Genomic DNA, 26,850 nt, shown 5'->3' with positions numbered 1-26,850 from the left:
AATAGGATATGGTTGGAACTAAACCTTTGTACTAAATAATCAAAATAAACTTTATTGATCTTACTTGCTCTGGAGTTCTTCCACCATCAGCTCTGAAGACACCTTTAGTTAGAGGGAAGAAAAAAGGAAAAAATATATATACAGAATAGGAATCAAAAATTCAGGAAATACTTCTTAATAATCATTTTAGAACCCACCTGTTTATCCATCTTTTTCTTAAGGTCCTCAATTTCTTGTTGAAGTGACTCATTCTCTTTCCTTGCAGTCTATATTAGGGGAAACAAATGACTTTAAGACTTCATATCAATTAAAGATTGTGGTTAGCAGGCCAACAGTATTATGCAGAGTCACTTAGGGGAAGCTGTGGTCAGATAAATGTGTTTATATGAGCCAGCATGTTTTGATTGTGTCTTTTAGAGAAAACAGATACCTTAAGCTCCTCCTCTTTGTTGGCCACCTCAATCAACCCTTTCTCCAACAGGCCCTCTACAGTTTTCATGTTTTCCTCCTTCTCCCGGACACTGTTCAAAGAATTTTGGATCATTTATTTCATAGACAGATTAAGACACTGATGTATTTAAAATGTGCTCCAGTTCTCATACCCACCTCTTCTGGAACTGGTCCAAAGCCAGCTGGGATGCAGTCTGCAAGAGGACATCCAAAAGTAGATTGTTTTAAATGAAAAACAACCTCTCAAACAAACAAACAAAAAACCCACACCAACATATAGTGGATTTTTTTTCTTAAACAGTAAAGCAAAGCAACACAACTAACCTGATCAGAAATCTGTGCCTGCAGATTCTGAATCTCTGCCTTCAGTGACATGTTCTCATTGTGCAAGGCCTGCAGATGAATACAGACGACACTTATTATGCCAAGACGGTGGAGGATCTGACATACTGTGCAATCACTTGGAAATTATAAAGAATTCCTAATTCTGTCTTAGGTTTACAATACCAGGAAGTGCATTAAATCAATTTGTCATCTGAACCCAAAATATCTGCAAATCTGAGCATGCCCTCTTCCCGTGGGGAAGAGGACTTCAAAGTACATTTCCACTATGTAGTTCCACTACATTTCCACAGCAACACATTCCTGCAAACTAATGAACCGGTACAATGTTAGTAAGAGAAGCTGTAGTGAAGTGCTCTTCTGAAAATACCTGCATGTTAGTTTCTCTACTAGCCCCACTGCTCCTCTCAGCATTTAGAGAATCCTCCAGACTTTTTCGCTGCAGCTCTTTTTCAGCCAAACTAGGCAAAAAAGGAAAACAACAACAACACAGGGAAAGATGAAATATAGCTCAGTGATACAGCCTGGAATGTGATCCACAATATCTGAGAAGATGAAATCTTTCTTACAGCTTTTGCAGCTCCTCAATGTGGGAGACATGAGTGGCCTAGATATCAAACAGAAATGTCATTAGCCTACATTCTCTCTCTCACACACACACAGAGCCATCTAGGTACTCATCCCATATTGACTTTAAATGATAAGTGTGTGAAGTTGACCCATTTACCTGCGTAGAGATCTGGACCTGAAGACTTTTGTTCTCATTCATAAGTTCCTGTTAAACACAAGTCATTAGTGAGCATTAGGTTGAGGACTATAAGATCATTCACATCCATTTTGGTATCATTCCATGTAACTACAATAACAGTTTCATTTTTCTTGCTGCAGGTTTGGCACTGCGAGTTGTGAGCACACCTGAACTCGGGCCTGGAGCGAGTCGTCCTGCATACTGTGCTTGGACATTTCCATCAGCTCCCTCACTTTCTGTTCCAGCCGGTCCTTGGAGACCACAGCTTCAGTCAGGCTGCTGTGTAGAGTCTGGATCTCCTTGTTCTTGTTGCTCATCTCAGCCTCAACTGCCAGCAGCTGATTGTGGAGCTCTGCAACCACACGACAGCCGTCACTGAGGCACCATCATTTTTTTTTAGGGTTCACAAGAATTAAAACTTTTGTTTGGTGCAATGTTATGTTTTATCACCTTGTTTGGAGGTCTGAATTTTCTCTCTTTCGGCATTGACACTGTGGATAAAGTTTTGCAGCTCCTCCCAGCGGCGCTTAGCATCCTGCAGCTGTGCCTGGAGACAGATACAAACTCTGAACACCTTCCTTCCATACATTTTCATTGGAATTGAGCGATCGTATAAATTTTGCAGAGGAAATTAAAACTTTATGAAATCCATCAGAATATCTAGAGGCTTATGTGCAGATTCTTTCTGATTTTTTTCTACACAGTGTAATTCTCGCACTAAGGCTCTTTGCCAAGACTTGTTTGTGTTGAGCCAGCAATTTAAATCTCCATTTTATGATCGTGATCTGCGACAAGTCGGGAAAGGCTCATCTGAGTGTCTAGCAAGAAAAGTGTTGTTTATACACAGCACAAAGCCTCAAACATTCCTGCTTCCAAAGGCAACAAAAATCCTTCCAGCTCAGGTTCTGTTTCCCATAACCCTCACCGGGACTTCCACTACAACCTCCTCCCATTTCCCGAGTAATGCTGCCACACCCGTTAACCAGATTTGAAGCATGACCAGGTTTTGCACAACTCGGTTCATTTTTGTCTCAGCTGGGGAAACTGAAGCACAGGCTAAATAAACACGCCGCGCATCTGGATTAGCGTACCTCCAGCTGGGACACGTTCTGCTTGTAGCTGACCTCCAGTGACTTCCTCTGGTGCTCCTCCTGCTGCAGCTTGCTGTTGCTGTCTGATAGCTCTTTCATCAGGCCGGCATACTCGGAACGCAACTTGTTTAGTTCGGCCGAATTCCTATCAAGCACACGTACATGACATGAAAATGCGTTTGTTAAGGGATATGTATGGGAAATTGCAGCAGAAGCATTCTACAAATAGCTTAGACTATTGTGTAACGAAAGATAAGGTAAAAAGACAATGAGGTGACTAAGAGAGATAGCTGGAATCACTATGCTTCACTACGCTGAGCATGAGAGATGTATGGAACTCTAGGGAGCGTGAACAGCTGTGTAACACTGACTTGCTCTCCATCTGGTTGGTGGCGGAGCTGACTGCGTCCCTCAGGATGCTGTTCTCTTGCTGCAATCGACTGATCTGGCCTTCCAGCTGCTCCCTCACCTGCTGAAACTACACACAATTAACAGTACTCCGTCTTCACCAACTCTCTCTGGAGTGCCAAAGAAGCTGCCAGAAGTTTTTTTCTTCACATTTTTGAAATTCCTCATTTCTTAAACAACACTAGCAGTTACCCAAGTGTTATCAAGTATAATACAGGCCAGTACTTGCTGTACTGATAATAGTTGAAATGTAAGGCTTCACCTTTATTTGCATTGTCTGGAGCTCTTGGTAGGTGCCCTGTGCTTTGACCTGCATACTGCCCAGTTCTTTCTCCATCGCTGCGCGTTGCTCCCTCATCATTGATTCCACCCTGTTTGTCTTCTGCTTCTCAACTTGCAGCTCCTGAAGCAAAGTATGAAGATAAATTAAGCATTTTACTGAACCAAGCGGAATTATTCCAGCATTACAGCGATTAAGTTGGAAGGAAATCAGTCATGTCACAATCATTAGGGGGAAAAAAAAAAAAAAAAAAAAAGAAAGAAAAAGATTGGACTCTAGACCTGACTGAGCTGTTTCACTTTGTCTTTGGCAATGGAGGCCTCCTCCTGCAGAGTTGTCAGAAGCTTTTCCCTTTCCTGGGCAGTCGGGTCAGGCCTAGTTGAGGACTGTCAGCAAAAGAGAACACATTTTAAAAGAAGGCATAGAAAGTCCAACTACAAACACTGGGTGGCCTGCCAAATGCAAACAGTGTGGAATGTTGTTTGTGACAGCACCCAATTCAGCTTATCTCTTATTAATCTCTCACCTTGTGCCAGGCGTCCACGGCATTAGGGCTCTTCTCTCGCAGTAGAGCCATCACACTGACGGCCTCTGCATCTGACAGAGCCAGGCTGGACAGACCGGAGAGCAGCTCCTTCAGTTTCACCTCTGTGTTCTCTGTTAAGGCCAGCAAAAACGAGAAACCGAGTTTAAAAGGGCTTACAAATATTTTGGGATTAAAAACTCACGCTTTCACCTCTTACCCTTATCAGTCTCGTTTTTCTGCTTCTTGCCAGACCCTTTGGATGGTGCGTCATCGTTATGGGCTGTCTGGTGGTTAGCAGAAGCTGCTGAGTCTGGCAAAATATGGGCTTCATCAACTGGATTTCAGAAAATACTCTTTATTAGATTTTGTCTTTAGAGTCTTAATAGAGCCAAATTCTTCAAATTTAATGTTATTAATTAATAACATAATATTTTATCATCATTACCATGATCAGTTTTCTGCTTCTTGGCAGAATTCTTCTTTTTGCCACTGGTCACGCTTTGAGTTGCACCATCTAAAACTTTGGTTTCAGCCACAATGGGAGCTTCTTTCTTGACAGTAGCTGGGGCCTGCTCCACTTTAACCTCTGTATGCTGCTCATCTGCTGGAAAGACAGGACGGCAAGTTCAGAAAACCTTCTCAGGTTGCCTTGATTTATTAAATAAGAATGCTCAATTATCATTAAAGTTACTGGCACAAATATCCAAACTTGAGAAAGTAGCAACTACAGCAATATATCTTCTCAATTTTACCGCAACTGCTGTAATTTCAAACAAATACTAACCAAATGAAACTGCTACTTGCAGTTCTCATGTTTTCTACAAAAAAAACCAAAAAAACAAACAAACCACAAAAAACAAAACTGCAACCATTTTAAACATTACCCTTGGTTACTAACCAGACTCCACTTTTTGTTTCTTCTTTTCCTTCTTTTTCCCAGAAATCTGGGGAGGTGTCTGAGCTTGAACGGGAGCCTGAACAGCTTGGATCTGGACCTGAACCTCACGTTTCGGTGAGGGTGTGCTGGACTGTTTGCTTGCAGCCAATGGTGCCTCTGTCTTGCAGCTGACTGGCTTGGAGCCGTTCACTTCTGGCTCCTCAGAGGGGGAAACTGTGGTGGCGGCGGCAGCAGTAGCGGCGGCAGCAGCAGCTTTGGCAGCCTTCTTCTCCTTCTTCTTTCTCTCTCTCAGACCAGTAGGAGCCTCTGGTGACACCGAAACAGGCACATAGGGAGTGGGTGTAGGTAGAGCAGGATCAGGGGTAGCAGCTGACACAGGTTCCTCCTCTACCTCCACAGTGGAGCTGTTGGCACCTTCAGCCACATCGAAATCCCGCAAATCCTCCTCTGACTCCCCCCCACCTCCGGTTCCTCCGCCGTTTCCCCCACTGGAGCTCTCCTTCTTCTTGCTCTTCTTCTTTTCATTCTTTTTACGGGGGTCTGGCTTGCTTGGTGGCAACTTGAGGTCACGCTTCTGCTTAGCAAGCACCTCATCGTAGGAGGTTTCTTTCATGAAGAGCCAGAAGAAGAGGAACATGAGGGCGATGACCAGTGAAGGGGCCAGGATGAGCAGGTACTGAGAGTCGTAGATATCCACCGCCATTCTGAAAGTGGACAATAACCCAAGAAAAACAAAACCAAGCTTAGTTTAGGAAACTTATCTTGTTCAATTTACACTTAATATTGCTTTGAAATTTTAATAGATAAAGTCTAATAGACTGATAAAGACAGCTAAATAGCAGATCCTGAGGGGATAAACTGCTCAAATATTGAAACTGATATAATGAGATTTATAGGATTTATACTCTCAGTAAGCTTGCTGCTGCTTCCCATCTAACAAGTCTGGCTGGTCTCTCAGCGAGCATATTAAGTTTCAGTCACAGGAGCCAGAGTGATGGCTGAATGTGACAAGTGAAGGGTGGATCCCTCACGAAGGCTAAGAAATTGCATTCTCACAGGCTAGCGCTTTTTCAGTCACACTGTAAAAAAAAAATCCCAGTTTATCTGCCTTTTGATTTTAATGGGGACTAGAATACGCAGAATGAACAACATGCTGCATTCACAAAGATTTGAAACTTGCAACTGCAAAAACAGACTCAACAGGAAACTGCTTACTGAGCTCACAGATAGGAGAGTGAAGGACAGAGCTATAGATCTCCTTGCAAACTGACATCTTTTTGAAAACAGAAAAGAATCCCGGTTTAATTCACTTGGACACTGAATTCACTATTCAGACCCTGAAACTGCATGCATCTTTACACAAACTCTTTGGTTATAGACCTCAGAACAGTGTTCAGACCTGATTCTCTAGGCAGAGTTCATGAGTGGAAATTGATTATGATAGGTGTACATAGGGGCTGGAGTGTAAGCACACCAGTAATGCTGAGAAGGTAGGAGAGGAGATTCTTCTTCTTCACACCCTGCCCCCTCTTAGCAATATGATCCAATTAGAAGACAGTCCCCCAGCCACACAGCTTAACGTATGTACACATGTGTAACTTGCGTACAGAGAGACACACCTGTGCCTAAAACACTGACTGTGAGACTCAACTTTGTTTGCCCTGGTTTAAAAGGGGACCAAATAGGTCAAGATCATTAGAAAGGCAACTAGGCTAAAAAGAAAATGGCTCACAGTGTCTTAAATAGTCACCTCCCTCTTTCAGCCCCCACAAGAATGACACGGTGGTTATTCTAAACTCATATCGGACCGGATTTGCAAGGGGCAAAAATACACCTACGTCCAAGTGTCACAGGATGAGATCTGCTGCAGCTGCAGTTCGGCCCCCGCCTGCATAAAGCCAAAAGAAGATGATGTTCCTCCACCCCAAACAGAGTTTACAGAGTCAAGTGGTCCTAAGACATCATCAGCTTTGCATCTGCCAAAGATATTTCTAGGAACTATGTGGTGAGTTTGAGCTGACTCCTCAAGGCTATGCAGCAAGAATAAACTAGCACAAACTGGCATTTTCCCCCCTAAATTTCCCCTTTAGGCTCCAGTTTTTCCTCCCTAGTTCATATCTTTTTCGCTTTAATCGCCCCGATAAGATGTTTTTGTCACATTCTTTGCAAATTTCCAGCAATGGCAGCAACTTTACTAAAAATAAATAAAAAACGAACCATTTTACAACATTGCTGCAAAGTACCTCTTGCAAATCAACACACAATGACACCACGTGCAAAACGGCGACTTATCACAAAAATTAAACCACCGTGTTTTGACAGTGGGGGTAAGTTAAGCCCTGGGTGACGGCAGCAGTATTGTGTCTAACAATGCAGAGTGGCAGCGACAGTGAGTGACCTGAAGTGCGACACAATCCCACTATACTCAAGATTTGTGGCAGCAATACAGCGTAGGAGTCACTGTTGTAGAGCAGACGTCTTTAGTAATTTGGATTAAGCAGATTACCCATGATAATACATTTAAGAATAACTTTCCACTGCAGGGCTTCCTGTGGACTGGCAGGCTTAGTATAATGTTGATACTGTTTCACTCCCTTCTCCCCTCCCTGCCTCGCCCAACCCTTCCCATTACACGCAGCACATAAAAACACATCAGGCTCATTATGACTACTATTTGATCCAATTTTGAAAAATTGTTTGCCTTTGAAACAGCACGCCTTTCCTGTGAACAAACTACAAGCTCCCCATTATGTAACATCTTTGAAACATTTTTTTTTGGGTCCAGTTTTTATTACATAACATTTTTACTTTTACTTTGACTCAAATACATCAGATTGTCTCATCTTAATAATTGATTGAAAATGGCTGTCTTATTCAACCAACCCAAGGACTGAATTCCTTCACACTCACAGAAAACATAAACGGTGTGCAAAGACATATCTGTGAAAGCATGCACCAAGATGTGGTCTTTATAAGAGATTTTACTCTGTGCTGGTCTTTTGTACTGGTATCTTATCTGTGACCTCATTAGAAAATGTGCCATTCATTCAGCGTTCAAGCTTTACACTTGAACCAATAAGAAAATATATTTCACAGTTCTGGATGAGACTGCCCCAAGCATTAACTACCTGGAACACACTGCAGGTTTTATATATTAAAAAAAAGGTCAAAACATGAAGAAGCCCTTTTAAACTATGTACTACAAACACAAGTTTCTAGTGTAAATAAAATCATTAACTTTCAGTTGCTGCTAGATCAGGAAATTGCTGATTGCATATTAGAGGACACTCCCATGCCAGAGTACATTATGTGCCAAAATAACTCCGCGTTTCTTCCTGGTATTTAAAGTGTGGGTGGGGTAAGCAGTATGAAGGTATGAGGCTTGGTTGCTTTGAGTCCCTAGCCTCAGACTGGAAGGTGCATGAGATTTTTTCTGTACGGCCTGAGGCTTGTTCCAGCATCAAAATGAGCCCGCAGGACAAAGCCCTCCCGGGTTATTGGCTCCCCGGAATCTAACCACTTGGCTGGCCAGCCCTCTTGATTTTGGCAGACATGGACACAGAGACAACTCCTGATAACTATCAGATCCAAAAAGCAATACAGAGAGTAATTGAAAATCAGGCCATGCATACATAATAAATGTATAATAGGCAACAAGTCATTTTAAAACACATCTATAGTCCAGGACACTACAGAAAAATTGAGCTTTTTTAGCAAGTGTGCAGTTTCTCTACAATACATTATATAGCCAGTGTAAGTTTAATAAACACTATGAAAAATGAAAACTATTTTTCTGGATCAAACCTACAGTAGAATGGTGGGGAGATGGCCAAATGAAAATGTGTTACAAAATGTAATTAAGTGGTAATAACATAATAAATTCATATAATCGTTATGACTGTAACGACTGTATCTGCAGGATTTTTATTTCTAGCAGCAAGTCAATGTTCACGACAAACTGTAGGAGGTGCACTAGCAGTCACTTTACCTTTATGTTTTAATGTTATAATTACTTTGAAATGATGAAGAACATCTTTGTAATGAAAAGAAAATTGCTTCTTTAGAGTGCGCCATTTTCAATTCAAGTTTAGTACAGGGTTACAGCAACAGTCACTTCAAGACAAAGACTTATTAGAGGGGAAATTCCAATGATTAGATGGTCTTCCCTGAGTAAGCACTTGGCGACAGCGGGAAAGAAGACCTGCTTTTCAACAGGAAGTGACATCTGGCAGTACTAGGGTCAGGAAGGGGCAATTTACAGGCCCTACCATTTGGAGAGTAAATGGGTAAGAAGACAGAAAAGAGGAGCACAAACCACAAACAAATGGGGGGTTAAAAATGGACCACTGTTTTTTCTACTTCCTCCACCATTGTCTAATAAAGTAAACTCTTGAGCGTGGGGGGGGGGTTTTTGCCCTTCAAAGGAGATGCCATTATATCAACCTCATCTCTACATGTCATTTGTATTTTATTTACATGTTTTGTGTCTGTATTCTGATTTATAATAATTGCATAGATTAGCTAGACTGTTGTAATATGTTGTTTTATTCTTAAAATTTAAGAAATATCATATTCACCAACAACACCTTTTACCCACAAAGAGTCTGATAGTCAGGCAATTAAAATAATCTACCTTAGATTTATTGTTAAGTCAAATGGAAGTTGGCTCTCTCTGAATACTGACATTCATCTTTATCAATCTTCTGGCAATAAACTACAGAAAGTACCAAAGTACACAGTGACTGTGGTTTTGGTTTTATTAGAAAACATTAACAAAAAAGTTATCTGCAAGGATATGATCCTGCCTGTCAGGCTTTATCCAGGAAAGTATGTCAACAGTAAAACACTTCAGATTAGAACCCATCTACAGACAGACCTCAAAGAAACTAAAACGAGCACTGTTGTAAAGCAAAGCTAACAATGCTTTCATCAAAAGAGAGAGGGAGCTGAGGCATAACCCTAAAGGCTTTTTAAAATAGGGGCAGTGAGGTCTTGGAAGAAATCTCAAGCTCCTTCAGAGACGTACTTTAGTTTTGTGTTTACTTAGTGAGTAAAAGTCAGTTTAACAAAGTCTCACTTTTCAACAGTAACGTGTTTGGTCACGATCCCCATTATAATCCCTTCTTATTGTGCTTGCCAGCACCTAAACTTGGTGATATAGCCCCGAGTCACCTCAACATTCACCAGCTGAGCCCTAAATGTCCCAGCATGCTAGGTCATGCCACACGTAGCATCGTGGGCCTTGTGCTGACTAGTCAGCAATGGCAGCTATTCTTACACTTAGAGGAACACTGTCAATGATCGCAGCATGTAATCACAAAAAAAGCAGAAGTGGCCTAAGCTCCTTGTCAAGCTAGCCCAGCTAGGTCATTTATCACACGTCATACTCAAACAAACCACGAAAACGAAAGAAAAGACAACACATGTCACAAAGATGACTTCCCAGAATGACGAGCAAAAATGTCCAACTGCTGGACATTAACTGTGTTCCGGCCACGGTCATAAACAGTTGCTACTGTGTATAAATCCATGAGCGAAAAGAGCCGTCACCACTTTTTAAGTTCGACTCAGTGGCTATAGCTCAACACTATGAATGGGCTAGCTAACTAGCAAACTAACGACAGCAAGGCACTAGCCTTAGCTGCCCAATCCAATTAGTACAGAGGCGACAGAACTGACCACACAAATGTTAGCCGGAATACTTTGACTCTCTTTCACACTCTCTGGAGGGGTGGACATTTGCCCACACGGGCCTCATTCCTCCTCAGATCCTAGCCTCCGTCTCTCTTGAAATCTCTGACCCGTCCCCATCCTTCCGTTAAAGTCCTGAGGGCCGTTCCCAGGCCTACGTGAAGAGCTAAGCTGTGCTAAGTACGGGATGAGCAGCTTTTTTCACAAGAAACGAATAGAAGATTTCCAGAAACAGCCGCTAGAAATACCTGTAGCTTCAGTTTGCTGTTCCCTTAGCTAGTAGTGAAATGGCGTTGCTCTGCGTTGACACCAGCACACTCCTGCCTTCCCAGGGCAGCTCCAACCCGGCTTTCTTCTGCGCTATCCGTCACAGAGAATCTGCTGTTTCTGGTTCGCGGGGGCGGGTCACAGTCAGCCTGCTAAGGAGCGTTCATTTTGAGACTCGTGGCACACCGAAGGCCACATGTCATCACATTACAAATAATAAGTAAAAAGTACCGCCCTTTCGAAACATTCTTGGCTCGTAAATCTTACGATACTGAAAGAGGTGTGGTCCAGCGCACTTCCCCAAAGTCTACAGACCAGAGTACTATAATTGTATGACAAGTTCCAGCAGATCTTTGCTTACCATTATGGCTTACGGCAATATTTATGTAATTGTAAACTAAGAGAGTGAGATGTTATTAACTTAATGCACATTCTGCTATGTTTTACTTTGCATTAAAAATCACAATCACAACAAATTTACACAGAAACTATTTATTATGACATCGTTTATAAAAACATTTGTATATCTGTTTATGTCAGATAAGGTCATCTTTAAACTCAGGGTGTCATGTCGAGATCACAGACAAAAAAGAAAGTGTATAAAAGCTCCTCCATGCTGAAAGGCTTAGAGTCAAGTCACTGCTCCTCTGCATCCACTGCTTGTCCTGCAGTCTGAAGCTCTGCCTCATACTGCTTCTTTAGCCCTTTCAGATACATCCGCAGGCTATCGGGGTCTAGTCTTGAGTTTCTAGCAGTCTGAAGCAGGCGTGTGGAGAGGTGGTACACAGCTCGCTGCCTCTGAGTTTCTGGATCAGTGTGATGTCTAGCCTGAAAGAATAAAACATGTTAGGTCTTCTCTTTTTATCCAGCAATTCTCTGAATTCTCTGGTTATTATCAATGAAATACATATTTAGCCATGATACAGCATTTGTCTCTCAGTGTCTAACGCTGGCTTTCTGTTGATTATAATTTGTAATACTGTGGCACATAAATGGGACCTTCCATATAAGCACAGGTAAAAATGAACTGTTAATTTTAAAGGCACAGAGAAGACGTTGACGACCCAAAGATGTTAGGACAAAAAGTCAATAACTGAACTTTCTAAACCATACCAAAAACTGCTGGCTAACTTTTGAAGCAATTGTCTTTGCCTCTTGAATTACGCTTGAAGGAAGGGCTGTCATTTCTGCTGCTCTCAGTCCTAGAAAAACAAAAACAAGCTCTGTGACTGATTCCATGAAAAATGCCAACAGGGCTGTTGTTGGATTTTACTGACTCTGTACCATAGTGTCTTTCTTCAGAAGATCCTCGATTCAGCAAATATGTGTATACCACGCTCTCTGCACCAGTGTCACCACTGCGTGTATGCTGAATCTGCATGTGCTGGTTTTCCACGTTCGGGTACAGAGACTCCAGCTGGCACAGCTCAAGGAAGTGTGTAGCAAACAGAGTGAACGCCTGCAAGAAAGAGGACACACCTTGAAAATTAGGAGAATGCCCAACCTCTTTGTTGGTTCTACTGTTCCACTGTTGATCTAACAGGTGTAACAATAAGTTATAATAAATTAAGTAGCTAATATGGTGCATAAGAACCGGAACCATCTGGTTTTCAGTTTAGAGAAAGGAGTGGTGATGCAGGGCTGTATTAGGGCATACTCTACCTTCAGGCCAAGGAGGAACTCGCAGACTGAGTGACAAATACCAATCCCTTCCTCAGCACTGGTACCACGCCCCAACTCGTCTATAATAATCAGGGACTTGTCACTTGCATTGTGGATTATGTAAGAGATCTTTTGGACAGACACACTCAGTTAATTACATATTAATGATCTTTTTGATTGATGTTTTTTGTTTTGTTTGCTCAAATATAACTTAGGAATGTGTACCTCCTTCATTTCTAACATGAATGTGGAAGAGTTGGTTTCAAAGTCATCATCTACACCAATTCTGGTGAAAATCTGATCAGCAATACGAAAACAAGCATACTCAGCAGGGACGAACGAGCCTGAAATAAAAACAGTGTTGAATTAATGCACAGAAATGACCAGGCCTACATTTAAAATTCACATGGGGAAGGTGGGTTTATAACTTCCTGCTGACCTATCTGAGCCATGATCTGACATAGCGCCACCTGTTTGAGGTAAGTGGATTTGCCACTCATGTTGGGTCCTGTTATGATGACAAAGTTGCTGCCCTCAGAGATGTAGCTATTGTTCGATACGGGCTGCTGTCTGCCAATTCGCTCCAGAATTGGGTGACGGCCCTGTTTGATGGCCAATGTGTCTGTAAACTCTGGACGCACTGGCGGACAGAACAGAAAAACACAAATAAATAACTCTGTTTACATACTGAGCCTTACATTCATTTCTAATGTTTGGTGAAAAAAACACACACACACGTGCCATCTATAAAATTATATTTATATACACCATTTATTACTCGTTCACTTAAAGGTGTCATAACATAGTAACACACCGATTTCTGCTAGAGGTAAGGCAGTTAGCTCCTCTGCTGGGTAGATTTGCCTCGGTATGTACAGCACATCAGTGCGCAGTTATGTAAGACGGGTAATCTGAGTACAAGCTGGCTGGGATAGAAAGGGGGCAGGCAGTCAGCACGTGTCTATAACGAGACACTTTCAGACAGCTGAGGGCCAGCACTCACCACCCACATGGCTGATTGGGTTGGTGCTGCCCACGACAGACAGAAAAGAACTAAGGCCAGCAGAGCTGCCAGCTCAGTAGAGGCGCTTCTGGCTGTCATGTGTGATGATGGCTGGGTGCTGCCTTGTGCAGCACACAGCACACCTTTAGACAACAGTTCAGGCTTTGTCATGGTTAATATGACAGTCTGACTGACTTGAGAGCTGGAATCAACAGTGATTCATGCTTACCGTAGTCTGAGATGGTGCATGCATTTGCCAGGGACAGCAACATGTCCAACATGGATAGAGCATCAGAGAGCTTATAAAGGCAGTGAATGTGCTCATGGATAGTTCTCAGCAGCTGGCATATCACCCTGTATGGAGACAGGTTACATGATTCAGGGAAATAAAAACTGAACTGAACAGAAACTATGGCTAATAAACAGTGCCCCCTAGTGGACAGAGAGTACAACAACGTTTAATAGATATGTCCTTAAAAGCATAATTAAAAACAGAACTTGGCCACGGAGAAAAATCTACATTCCCCAGTTTATTGCATGAGTTGAATAATTGGTTTTAAAGGAGTTAAGTAACCCCTTAAATAACATCAACTGGTAAAGATCAGTAAATCAGATCAAAGTTCTGCAATTACAATACTGTGCAAAAGTCTTGACTCAACCCTTATTTCTTCATATTTTGCTTCCAAAGAGCCAAAACTTTCTGTAATTTTTCTTTTATTTGTCTTGAGTAATAGCTCTCCAGGCTTTCTGAAGGTCTTTCAAAGTTTTTCTTTGGACACTGGCTGATTTTTCACAAATTTTCTTTCCAGTCCTTGTACTTGACCATTTTCCCACGAATATTGTTTTGCTTGTTAAGCGACTTATGGCTGATCTATGAATCATTTAAGCATTAAAAAGGATCTAACGCTTAGCAAAGAACCCATTTTAAATTGTATATTTAGAAACTTTGTTACTGACAGCCTATCACAAAAGACATAATTTATTCCACTGTCTTTAGGTGAATCTATAAAATTGCCAAAAATAATAAAGTTTTACAATGTAAAATACTTTTGCAGCAACAAGGTGATTCTCAAAAGGCTAAAACTTGGCACATCTCAGCATGGTGTGCAGTGTGTCTTTGATAATGAACTTGATATAAAATTTGATAATGAACAAGTGAAAACAAACGAAATGGCCTAAAAGACTATCTACAGCAGATAAACAGTATCTGAAAGTTGAGTCATTATAAAAAATTGGGAAAAATTCACCAAAGACCCCACACAGGACCTCAGAGATGCACCTGGACCTTTAGTTGATCCCTCTACTGTTCAATGACGCCTCATCAGAAATGATTTCAGTGGCTGTTAAGGAGCCATCATTAATGAAAGAAAACAGGGAGGAAAAGAACGAGGTATGCTTGAATATCACAGGATTGCACTGAAAATTGGTGGCGACAGCTCTTATGGAGAGTTTAACCCAAATTTAAAAGTTTTGGCTCTAACTTTTAGTTTTCTAGCAAAACAAAGAAATGAGGGGCAACTCAAGACTTTTGCACAACACTGTACAAAACTGTAAAACTGCTAAGAACAGTCATGCCACAAAGCTATATGCCTTTACCTCAATTTTCTGTTCATGTTTGTAAGTCACGAGATAATGATCAACTTACACATAAGATATGTGAAAGATTTCCCTCAGGGCCTCCTCACACCGGCTGTTCTTCTTCATCAGGTCTGCAGTGGTGAAGCCATAGTTGTTCTTGTGCTTAGTTACCTGAGGTGAAAAGATGTTGAAATGCAGGTTTTTCCCTCTTCATTCAATGTCAACCTTATTGTCCCACCGGCGGCAATTTAGCTTCCTTTATTAACAACTAATGCTGAGTTCGATTTTTTGCTAAAAGTCTGGCTGCCTTCAGTGGACCTTACTTTGATGAACTCTGAGGGGAGTTTCCCTTCTGGTAAGGTTAGTCCTTCAAGCTTCAGCTGGATGAAAAAACCTCGAGCTGTGCTGAAGCTAGTACGCATTGGCAAGCCGTATTTTTCCCCCAGCTGGTTCACAAGCTCTGTGCAGCACAATGACATGAAGCTTGGCTAAAGGTAAGAACAGATTACCTAAACATCGCAAGACAAAGTTATCTGGTAAACACTAAACATTAACACCTGCAATGTCGTCCACTATCTCAGTGTAAGCTTTCCGGGCAATGTCAAGAAACTTGTTGATGTTCGGGCGCACAGCGTAACACTTCTGGGTGCGCATTTTAAAGCTATCTTTGATGTAAGTTGTGTCATAATTGATCACAGTCTTGATCTGCTCCAGTATCATGTCAAACCTGAGGCAGACATAAATGTACACAGTGGAATGAGTCTGTAGACAGGAGATTGTAACTAGCAAATTCAGTTCATCGTACATAAGCACAAAATTTACAACCTGTTATCCTCAAGTGTTGTACGATATGCCTTGAGCAGAGCTGTGTTCCGGTTCTTCAGCAACATCTGTTTAAATGGTATAACACTTTAACAAAGACTCAGTATTTGCATTACAACTAAGTCACAATTAGCTTTTAATGAATTAATTGTTTTCTTATTCTGTCCATGGCTACTGGGCGATTTTGTTTGAGGATGTTAGCGGCACAGACCCTTAACCTCGGCACCAGGTCCAGTGTGTATTTCAGCTGAATGATATGTGCAATCTTTGCTTCAGCGACTTGAAACTGTCGAAGAAAAAAGTAACAGTAGTGACAAATGCACAGAAGTAAACAAACAGAATATTGTCACAAGCACTGAAAGTACTGCACGCACTGTTTCCTTCTTTGGGATTTGGACGAGAACTGAGAGCAGCTGATCAATGTCAAGGAAATGACTTATGGCTAAAAGGGCCAGAAGAACAAACAGTCAATGCAGATATGCTCCAACTTTCAGTATGCAGAATACTTATAATGATTCAAACTTTTTGTGCCTGCTTCCAACCATTCTTTAAGCCAAAGAAAAGCTCCTCATCTTCCAGCAGCTCTTGTATGGTATCCAGGCGAGTGTTGATTGTTTCCACATCAACTAGAGGCTCCAAAATGTTGGAGCGCAACCTTCTGGCACCACCAGGTGTTTTCGTGTGGTTGAGTACCCCGAAAAGAGTATGGTCACTCCTAGAACGAAAAAAGAAAAGGCACAGTCAGACTGCATGACAGAGGAACTACATAAAAAGATGTTGTTCTTATCATCGCTTTCCATCTCACCTGTAGTTTCTATTATTAACCACCAATTCCAAGTTAGAGGCAGATGCTGAGTCAATCATGGCTGTCTGCTCACTCCCTTTAAAGCTCACTTTAAGGGACTTGGCAACGTAGACAGAGTTCTGGAGGAACTCTAAGTACTTCAGCAAAGCAGCTGCAGCTGCTAGGCAATAGTACCTAAAAAAAAAGTTATTACATTGGGTAATGACAAAATTATTAGGCTACAGTATCTCTCTATCTATCTATAGCATACTTAGCTTGAACTTCCATAACAACAGTGCTGAATTCTGGGGCACACAGCTGCTGAATGTACTCCAGCCCTTTCTTCTCATTAAAATACTTCCTTTGCACTGGAGTGAAAGGTACACCCTAAAGAAAAAACACCCAATAAAATTTAGTTTGCACCACAGCAACTCAGTGAATACTTAAGCACAAGTTGGCTACTCTCTACTTTAAGTGGAAATTTGTTTAAAAGAATTGTGTGTTATTGTTGCATTTGTACCGGAAAATTCTCAGTGATGAGATTGAACAGCTTTGTTCCTTTCCCCTTCTCACTGGCTGTGTCTGGCATCAGTATTTCCACTGGGACCAAGATGTGAATCTTGGTTATGACCTTCAGATGAATAACACATGACTGAAATATCAATTCCATGTGTCTTTAAGTGCTAAATGACAGTAGGACATGGGTGTTTTACCTTGGCATATGTTCCTGTATCTGCAAACTGAGAGAGAACAAGCTCTGGGCATTTCAAATCGAGACTAGCCATGCCAATCTCTCCTCTGGCTAAGCCGCGTCCTTCAACTACTACCACAACCACAGAAGCACCAGCGTTTGTGGATCCAGATGAGCAACTTGTTCCTGCATAAAAAGTTCTTTGTTAATAGTAATATCTTATTTTAAAATATGCTTCATTAATACCAGAGTAATCAATAACTCTGTGCAGGATATGTACCAGTAGGTGCCCCAGCAGACCCTGGGGTCCTTCTATGTCTCGGCGTTCCTCCACGGCTGTGGAAAGATGAGCTCTCTGAACAAGATGAAAGGAGCAATGAAGCTGGCTTGCCTATTCTACAGCTGCTCGGTAATTGACCTATAGCAATAGGAAACATAAGAAAAGAGGTGTAGTACAGTTTTATTACTGCTGTGTCATGCCCAGAGCCAAATTTTGCCGGGTGCCCCAACTGCTCTCAATTTAAAAAAATTGATCATTTCATAACAGAAATGTCAATGTTAGCAAGTTTTTTGTTATCTAATCTCACTCTCCCCCCCCCAAAATAAAACTTGCTAATGTTAGCACATCACCTGAGGCCGTTCCAGATGATGGGCCGTGGCGGGAGCTCGTACTGCCCTCATTTAAACTTTGCTTTGATGAAGCAGAGGAAGCTGCTGTGACACAAGAGGAGGTTTCGTTCAGTCCACTTTTGTCCTTAGGTACAGTACCCCACGACTGTTCACATGCTGAGGCGTAACCATCAGTTACCTCCTCTGTGCTGCTGGCAAACATTTTAAACCTATGCAGAGGAAGGGCAACTAACAAACACAGACTCAGATGTACATCGGTAATATTCAGTTACTACACTTCGACAAACAGTATGAAGTTGCTTCTCAGCTGCTAGTTCTCTCAGCTAGCAAGCATAATTACCGCCGCCACACCAATTGCAGTGGCGCGCGAACACGTCACGGCTTCCGGCACGTCAAGTTAATTGTAGTAATATTAATGTATCTATTTTTTAATATTATTTTCTTTTTTCGGTCATTAATAACAGTTATTGTGAATTACAAAAAAATAACTACAAATAAATAAACAAATAAATGTTCAAAAAAATTCACTTCAAGTCGGGAAGACACAAAACAATTTTTATTTTTTATTTTTTTTATTGTTGTTGTTATTATTATGAGGTCAAAAGAAAATAAGAAAAAAAGAAGAAATCCCTATAAGCCTTCACTCTCTAAAAGAAACCATGGTTCTTGGTACGCTTCAAATAATTTTAAATAATTTTAAAATGTGCTACGGTGGAAGGACCCGCCAATCATCGCTCACGTTCATGTCTTTAATTTAATTTAATTTAACTGTATTTTATTTTTAATTTTTTTTTGCAACTTCTGTTTAAATTCTGTTTGATTTTTTGCTATTAAAATGTAATTTTAATTGTGTTATTATTTTTTTTATAAATATTATAAAATATTATAATAAAAGTATTTCTTGTCGTATCTTGTGATGTCATAGACTTTTCATTGTTTATGATTGTATTTTTAAAATAATAAGATAGAAATATTAGAAATACATAACTTTTTAAAGCATCAAGCACAACTCTGTGCACCAGTCCTAATGTTTGGGCGAGGTAAGTCTTTTATTTAGAAAAATATATCAGACCGGAAGTTCTATTTCTGTTTCTGTTTTGGCCAACATGGCGGCTAAGGCGGACGAGAATGAATATTTTGTCAGAGAAATAGACAGAAACGACGGTTGTGCCCTAAAAGTTAAGCAGTGCTTCTTGGGAGATGTTGGCTGCGTTGTGTGGGATGCAGCTATTGTTCTCGCAAAGTATTTAGAGACAAAGCAGTTTTACGATCCGTCTTCAGGTGTGAACGTTTGGTCTGGTAGGACTGTGCTAGAGTTGGGAGCTGGTACGGGAGTAGTTGGTCTTATGGTAGCAACGCTAGGGTGAGTTATTTTTTATATGTGATCTTAGTGTTGTGTTTAAATATCAAAATATTTAAACGTCATTCCTTGCACTACTACTATGTTTTAGTAATCATATGGGAAAAGTCAGTATTGGTGATTTATTAATATTTTTTAAAACAAAATTCCTGCAGAGCACAGGTAATAGTAACAGACCTAGAAGATTTACAGACCCTGTTGAAGATGAACATCCAAGAAAACCAGGCGCTTATTAGCAGTGGATCCATAACTGCCAAGGTACTGAAATGGTTTGTACTTACATTTCCTATTTGTCTTATGCTCCTAATATAAATTTCACAGTAATACTTCAGCGGGACATTCAGCATATGCTTAATATTTTATTTCCACTATTACAGGGGTGAAGATGTGTCTGAATTCTTGCCTCACCCAGATTATGTCCTTATGGCAGATTGCATCTATTATGAGCAGGTACTTTCCTGTAGTTTTCAATCCATTATGATCCCCTACAAGATTGCAACATTACAATCATTCTGAAAAAGTGTTGTATGTCTCATTGTGAGTCATCTTATTTCCATACAGTCAATTGTTCCACTGGTGGAGAGCTTGAAGCTGCTTTGTGGACCAGAGACCTGCATTGTTTGCTGCTATGAGCAGCGCACTGAGGGTGTCAACCCAGAAGTGGAAAGGCAGTTTTTTGAGGTTAAATTATGTTTTTTTTCCCCCACAAACTAAGTGGAGATATTTGTCATAGCTATCGTCTGACCTGCTCTCATTTCTTTTTAAGTTGCTGCAACAGAACTTCTGCTGTGAGGAGATTCCTTCAGAGAAACAAGACCCAGAATTTAGCAGTCCAGACATCCACATTCTGCACATTCGAAGAAAAGCCTGATTATCGGACTCCGATTGTGACATTGAAACTTGCAACAGTGTACTGAGCTTGTTTAAGATATTAAATTTTTTAACTTTTTAAAGGGAAGCATGCTGTTAAATTACTGTGTGTGTTATTTGACTGGAGCACACATGATTAAATCAACACACAGACACTATTTTTTCCTGCTCTATAAAACAGTAGAGTTCCCTTTCAGTCCATGTAGTTCTGTTGCTGTGAAGCTAGATGGCAGACATGTGAAGGACAGCTCGGAGAAACAAGTGCATTGTTTGAGCAAGAGGCATCATCCCCCTGGGTCTTTGCAGTTCGTCTTGTTTACACAAAATACAGTTAAGCAGATGTGAAAGTGAAGCCTTTACGCCCTAGGCATCTGCAAAAAGCTGCAAACATGAAACCTATTGGACTTCTGCTCTTGAGCACAGACATATTTTCCCATTGTATGTCATTAAACTTGGAATATTTAGCAAGTGATAATTAAATAATTGGATAATATGTACAATTACATGTTTACATAAAAATATAGATAACCTCATGCAGAAATAAGCACCTGATAACAGTGATAAGTGGTGTTTAGAGTGGTTTTCTTTGTGATTTTCATCTTGTGAATTATGTAAATTCAGACACTTGTAAGAAGTAGTTGCTTAAAATATGAAACTTAGGAAAGGATTTAATTGTGTGCACTGATTAATTAAAGAGCCAGGCTGCTCGCTCAACAATTAAATATTAAGATGTGAAGACAGTTCTGTTAACTTTTCATATGAAGTGAGGTTAGGGTAACAAATCTAATGTATAACTAAAAATTTCAATCTATATCTTTATGTGGGGTCCCCAATCTTTAAAAATGGAGGACAACAGAGATCTGCAATGCCAGCTTTTGCCGTCCATGTGAGGGGAATTCCACTCAAAGCCCCAGATTAGGTGGAAGATTATGGTTCCTTTTCAAGCATAAAACCATGAAGTACGCCCCATACTCCCACAGGCATGCAGGGGCCCCTCACAGCCTTTCATGCTGCAGTCTGTTTACACAGTAGAGCTGTAGGGTAATGAGCACGTTGTCCTCAAACACTCAGGCCAAGTAAAATGTTAATACTGAAGTTGACAGGATGAGATCCCCTTAAATACTCAAATTGATTTATGAAAGAAATAGTACAATAGATCCAAGTTTGATTACACATTAATGAAATGGTCCAACATGATCACTGGATGAATGCAACACTTACCTATTTTAATAGGCTGAAAAGCCCACTGTATATAAATTTCCCTGAATTTAAGAGTTGGCGTTATTAGTAGAGCAGAGCAGTGGCTAATAATACTACATGTGCAGGTGCTTTAGCTTTGTGTATAGAGTCAACATGAAATCAAGCAATCTGAAAACATGAAGAAAATTGTATGTGTATACCTTTCTGTTCCAGCTAACAAACCAGTTAACCAGTCTCTTCTAACTGAACATGTGAATGTTTAAAATGAGCATTTGATCAAGAGAGGCAGGGGTGTGGTGGGATCGAATCAGATTACAGATGTTGGTCGATGAGAATGCCTATGAAGAAAGGAGCAAGTGAGTTTAATTGCTTTTTAATTTTTATTTACAGTTACTATAAATAACTACAGCGGATCATGTAAGATAATCATTCCCTGTGGCCCTCCTGTGCCACTCTCACTTGCACATTGTGCAGCTGGACCGTTACAGTCAGAATTAACTTGCGGTTAAGGTCTGCTTTGGTTTGGCTGGGACACGTTTGCCTAATTAATTTGACTCACAGCTGGGAATAAGTCCATGCCCCCCAGTGTGGTGGGGACAGGACCCAGAGGGGTTACTGAGGAGATTAGAGGGGTAAAGGGGAGCTCCATTATTCTGTGTCAACACTTTCTCCCCCACCCCATCCATGGGTCTTCCACTTAAGTAACTCAAAATATATTTCCCCATCCCTGGTGTTTTCCTTAAATGTTAACCAAAAATAATTAAAACGGTGTAGTTGTGCTGTTCCTATAGATGACTAATTAGGCTCACACAACAGGGGAATAGGAAGGCCCACTGTAAATGAGGACAGCCCACAGTGAAGCAGCAGCAGTGTCTCGGTAATCTGTTATCATATATATCAGACACACATGCACATGACTGTGGATTCTGGTAACCATCAAGACAGAATGGGGGCATTTTCTGCCAACAGATGGTGCTATAAGTAGGAATAACTCTTAATGGTGTGGAAAACCTGTATTTGGAACACAAGTCCATAGTATCTAATGCATACTGGGATTTTTTTTTTTTTTTAAGTTTAATTATTGTCTTGGGCTAGTGAACACCTGCAATGGATTCCATAATCAGCATTCTTGTAAAACAATTTAACATGAGGCAGCAGTGCAGCACTCCCCCCTATACCAGATGGGTGGAGGAGAGTCTGACTCCAGCAGTCCGTGTGGTGTGCTCAACTCTGCTGCATCACAGCCAAGTGACACAGAGGATCCTTTGTGTCACCATCATCACGCTGCCTGGAGCCAAGAGACACTGCTCCAGAAAGGAAGACTCATTTTCTCACAAACTTTAAGGGAGTGGCTCAAGAATAGACACCAAACTGGGCTAATTAAAAATAGAAGAAGGCCTGCATGAAAGAGTGACTCCTCTGATTCCACAAAGGTGTATCCACAGACACCCCCCTCTCCATTTTACATAGCAATCTGAGCCCGACTGAACTTTACGGTGCACCAAGAGGGAGCAGGCCAGACCTCGCTTACCAAGCACTGTATTTGTTTTCTTTCAGCTATCTCTTTATCCTCATCTGGAAAGATGGGACACAACAATGCTAATAATCTGCAGCACTCATTGTTCATTGGATCTGAGAGCAAGAGGTGGTACCGTGCCAGGGAAGCAAAGCCCAATGGGACAACTAGCTTATAGAAACACAATGCTCCCCCCCCAAACACACCCCTGCAGGGGAACAGGGGGAGGGCGGGGGTGCTGTTAAGACAGCTGTGCTGCAGTTGAGAGGGGAGCACTGTGAGAATACTGCACACACTTTACTCTCCTTTCATCCCTGTTAGTGCACTAATGTCAGCGCTATGCCTGTAATGACATTTGTTAATCAAAGGTCATTTGATTGTCTTTGTAGGCAATATTAGGTTTTAAAATAATATGCATAATATGCACGCACAAGTATATATACATATGTGCAGTGTATGTGGCACAGTCATGGTCATATACTGATGTCAGCAAAAAATGTAGTAGTAGTTTATTGATCCCTTGGTTGAAATACCAAAGGTCCTGTGACTTCACTTCCTGTGACTGCTGTCTCCACGGCATACTAGAGCAGTGATGAATTTGTCATTTTAAAGATGTGTGGTGGTCCAGGACAGAAGGAAGAATTTTAGAGCAGGGAAACAGTGTAGCTGTGTGCTTTTGTGTAAAGTTTCCCTGAGTCATTACCTCATAACAGTCTGAATCTGGACTGCGTGTGTGAGTGAGTGTGTCGCATCGCCTGGCTCGCCACAGATCTGAGACTTCCTTCCAAACCCAAACTGTTGTTTAATCCAGATGCACTGTCACGCGAAACACTGACTCTGCTGTAATTACAGCGATCGTGTCACATACACAGATGTAGTCAGTCATGGAGTGTGACAGTGTGGCGGCGAGCTCCTGAGAAAAGTCTCTGAGTTCACTTTGCATGGATCTTCATCATCCTGTCAGCGAGTGTGTGAAGGCTGTGGGTGACTCCATGCGGTTGGTGGATACTGCTCCTGGGTGAATGACTGCTGTCTATAGTAGTACACACTGCAGTGTTATAATCACTGCTTAGTGGCTCATCCTTTAACACTGTGGACGTCAGTGTTCTGTGTACTGTATGAATAGGCCTTAGGCCAATGCATTAAATAAGCAAGTAATCTAAAAAAAAAAATCAAACTGATTTCATTTTACTTCAGAAACAGACTTAAATTTCTGTTCCTTGCAAGCAAGACACTCGAGAGGCCTCAAGCTGCAGCACCATTTATGCCTGCCCCTCCTCCTCCCAGTCTGTAGCACTTCTGACACCTGAAAGCAACGATGGTTAACACTCTTTACTCTATTTGTGGTGCTGTTCAAAAAGCACAGTACATTGTTCCACAGTTCAACTGGTGCACACATAAACATTTTATCACTTTTCAAGAGTACTCTCTGGACACATTTATGTGTAACGGAAAATAAATAGCAGCTCTGAGGTTTAAAAAAACAAAACAAAAACTGAACAGGTTGGATGTCAGCCAGCGAAACGGTTTTCTTTGTGACCTAAATTAGTTAATGCCTGTATGAGCACTTTGTCTGTGCAATAACAAACAAATTGGATATGTCAGGTGGACTTCCAACACTTAACAGTTATTTTCTGGTTCTCTGAATTTGCAGTTTCACCACAGTAAGCAACCCTCATTTCAGATATGAATGGAATGCGTTTTGGACTTATGCCCAGAGTGCACCTTGGATATCACAGCCTCATATTTTCAACCTCATGAAACTGGCCTGCACTGCACAGCATTACTCACTATCAAAACCACAACATGCTTGTAGGAAACCTCATTTATGAGCAAAACCTACTCCAAAACACCTGCAATCAAAACAAATTCCAGCCCCAGCTACGGTACCGAAAGAGAAATGCAGCATTTACAATGGCATTCTACAGTGTTAACCTCAACAGGAAACCTAAAACGACTTTCAGCCACTTCCGGACCCGTTTTAAACTGAGCTCTGTGCAGTTCATTATTAACAACGCACTCAAAGAAGGGGCACGGGATTTAACCAGAGGACAGAGAGCAAGTGATAGAGGGTAGTTTCATAACCAAAGAGGCTGTTTTATTGTCCCTGAGAATAAGCCACTGAACTAAGCTCTGCAAACCATGGCTTAAAGTAGGTGTTCCCTCCTACCATTTGGCAGATAAATAATAATGGTGTTTAGTGTTGTGCATGCATCTCAAATCCTTGAGTGATTAGCTAGAAGGGTGTGGCTGTCGTCCTGCAGGCCAACATTAAAGTGGCGATGACTATATTCAGGGCCTGCAGTCAGAAAAATGAGCATTGTGAAGGTAGCACCTACCTTCACAAATGTTATCTGCAGCTGGAGTTTAGAGGAAGTGAAGACAAGTGAGGAAGACAAACCACACCCCTGAAAACCACAAGCACAATTCAATTCTAAGCATGGGAGGAGTACAGCTACAATACTACCCACAACAGATTCTCCTGAGTAGTTTAAAAACTTTTGAAGTTGACTAATGAAGGACAAGCCGTTATTCAGTTTAAAAAATAAAAGGTATTCCAATATTGCAGAACTTGTCTTGCAAAGATTAGGTTATCTTTCGATTTCTCCCCACTCTTCCCCTTTCCATAAAGAGTAGAGGAACTCATTGGAAACGTGCAGCAGCCAGCCACCAGTGTGATACCAAAAACACCAGGCCACACTGGCAGAGGTCCCATCAGGCCGTTGTCCTGGGAACCACACCAACAAACACGCGTTTTGGCCGGCTAAGACAAATCTGTCATACACATTCTTGCACAGATCAGTGGAAGTTTAAGCCCTACTTATTCTGCAAATTATGACACTGGTGACTCATGAGAAACAAGTGCTGATTATCCTCATTTGCTGGTGTGGTCCTGACAGAACCTGTTTCTTTGCTGCTGTAAAAACAGTCAAATTTGCAACATTTTTTTTTTTGCAAAACCTGACAACCCTAATGCTTCATAAAAAAGAAGAACAAGCTTCATTATTCATTATTTCTGTGACCGAACACCCATTTCTAACCTATCCTCATAGGAAATGTAAGGAATTTTTGCTGAGCGCAGAAGGAATTGACAGAAGGGCCGGGAGGTCTCATCTTTACAGAGAAGAGGTCATAAAACCTGCTTACACTCTCTGTCCTTGCCCCAGGGCCCAAGTGTTGCCAATAAAGATGTGAGGATCATATGGTTGTAATGAAGTGGTGGGAACCAAAGTGGCCATTACAGCCCAATTAAGCTGCCATCAGTGTCTAATGGAGGCCCTAGACCTAGCTCTCACTGAAAGCAACTATTTACATGTACCCTTCGAATACTTTGACTGAGTGTTTGTAGCTGATCATAAATCACTGCTGCTTTACGTATGTGGGTTGTGTGAAACATCAGTAGAAGCAGAGTCATATTGATGCCACCTGACCTGTCTGACGGAAACCTCCGTTGTGCTAAAGCAAACATCCTGAGGGCCCTGCAGCAACGCACTAAACACCAAAATTTCCACAAAACAAATGCTGCCATGATAAAAAAAAGAAAGAAAGAAAAAAGATAATACATATGAAACAGAATGCATCACATTGCAGTAAATGCAAACATGCACTTTATGACTAGCTTTCATAGTGTCAGTTTCAATGGAAAAGACACAAGGTCATTAAGCATGCTGAGCCAAAAAACTAGGATATCTGTAGAATAATGCTAGCTAACCTTTTGTTGCTCTAAACACAGCAGCTAGCTGATTGGTGAACACCAGCAGTGCTGTCTTTGGCAAAAAAACAAAACAAAAACGTTTCAATGGAAACATTTGTTTTCCATGTCCTAACTGACAAATTAAAATATTTACAAGACATACTTTGCAAAAATATATTCTATGAGGAATACTAACCCCTAAACATTTCAGTGACAATGTAGTGTACAACTATGTCTGCTTAAACTAGGAAGTAGTGCATACAAGCAGCAAGAAAGTCCATGTTTTAGAAGTATGAATTGAACAGACTGCAAAACTATTTCTAGTCTGCTAGTTGGTAC

The 26,850-nt window shown here is 41.2% G+C and overlaps 3 protein-coding genes across 3 annotated transcripts in view; 1 reads left to right on the top strand and 2 right to left on the bottom strand.

Moving 5' to 3' along the window:
- The window catches only part of ktn1 (kinectin 1), a 24,352-nt gene extending 13,423 nt beyond the window's left edge, over window positions 1–10,929 (bottom strand). Inside the window, exons 1-12 of the mRNA XM_042218215.1 lie at window positions 10,683–10,929; window positions 4,744–5,447; window positions 4,291–4,449; window positions 4,063–4,179; window positions 3,846–3,976; window positions 3,601–3,705; window positions 3,302–3,442; window positions 3,003–3,109; window positions 2,632–2,776; window positions 1,991–2,087; window positions 1,708–1,892; window positions 775–843 (exon numbers count right to left, since the gene is read on the bottom strand). Coding sequence (XP_042074149.1) covers window positions 775–843; window positions 1,708–1,892; window positions 1,991–2,087; window positions 2,632–2,776; window positions 3,003–3,109; window positions 3,302–3,442; window positions 3,601–3,705; window positions 3,846–3,976; window positions 4,063–4,179; window positions 4,291–4,449; window positions 4,744–5,446 — 1,959 coding nt within the window. The 5' untranslated portion in view covers window position 5,447; window positions 10,683–10,929. The remainder of the gene's footprint in view (window positions 1–774; window positions 844–1,707; window positions 1,893–1,990; window positions 2,088–2,631; window positions 2,777–3,002; window positions 3,110–3,301; window positions 3,443–3,600; window positions 3,706–3,845; window positions 3,977–4,062; window positions 4,180–4,290; window positions 4,450–4,743; window positions 5,448–10,682) is intronic.
- Window positions 10,930–11,165: 236 nt separating this feature from the next.
- Window positions 11,166–25,184, bottom strand: msh4 (mutS homolog 4; the record flags this gene model as incomplete). Its single annotated transcript, XM_042218154.1, has 21 exons — window positions 11,166–11,529; window positions 11,815–11,903; window positions 11,986–12,160; window positions 12,364–12,492; window positions 12,589–12,707; window positions 12,803–13,003; window positions 13,596–13,720; window positions 15,012–15,115; window positions 15,268–15,404; window positions 15,502–15,671; window positions 15,770–15,834; window positions 15,978–16,052; window positions 16,141–16,208; window positions 16,309–16,481; window positions 16,572–16,745; window positions 16,822–16,937; window positions 17,071–17,181; window positions 17,264–17,427; window positions 17,522–17,659; window positions 17,872–17,955; window positions 25,157–25,184. Coding segments are annotated over 21 exons (2,637 nt in total), but the record flags the coding sequence as incomplete, so codon positions are not given.
- On the top strand, window positions 18,946–20,189 carry vcpkmt (valosin containing protein lysine (K) methyltransferase). Its single transcript, XM_005916738.3, has 5 exons — window positions 18,946–19,234; window positions 19,387–19,500; window positions 19,609–19,681; window positions 19,793–19,912; window positions 19,998–20,189. Exons 1-5 carry the CDS (start codon window positions 18,978–18,980, stop codon window positions 20,100–20,102), a joined length of 669 nt encoding a protein of 222 aa, XP_005916800.1. The 5' UTR covers window positions 18,946–18,977; the 3' UTR covers window positions 20,103–20,189.
- Window positions 25,185–26,850: the final 1,666 nt, after the last annotated feature.

This window comes from Haplochromis burtoni, unplaced genomic scaffold (genome assembly GCF_018398535.1).
Source record: "Haplochromis burtoni strain Fernald_Lab_line unplaced genomic scaffold, NCSU_Asbu1 Contig_16, whole genome shotgun sequence".
NCBI lineage: Eukaryota > Metazoa > Chordata > Actinopteri > Cichliformes > Cichlidae > Haplochromis > Haplochromis burtoni.
The sequence above is the reverse complement of the archived record's forward strand: the minus strand, read 5'-3'. Positions and strand labels throughout refer to the sequence as shown.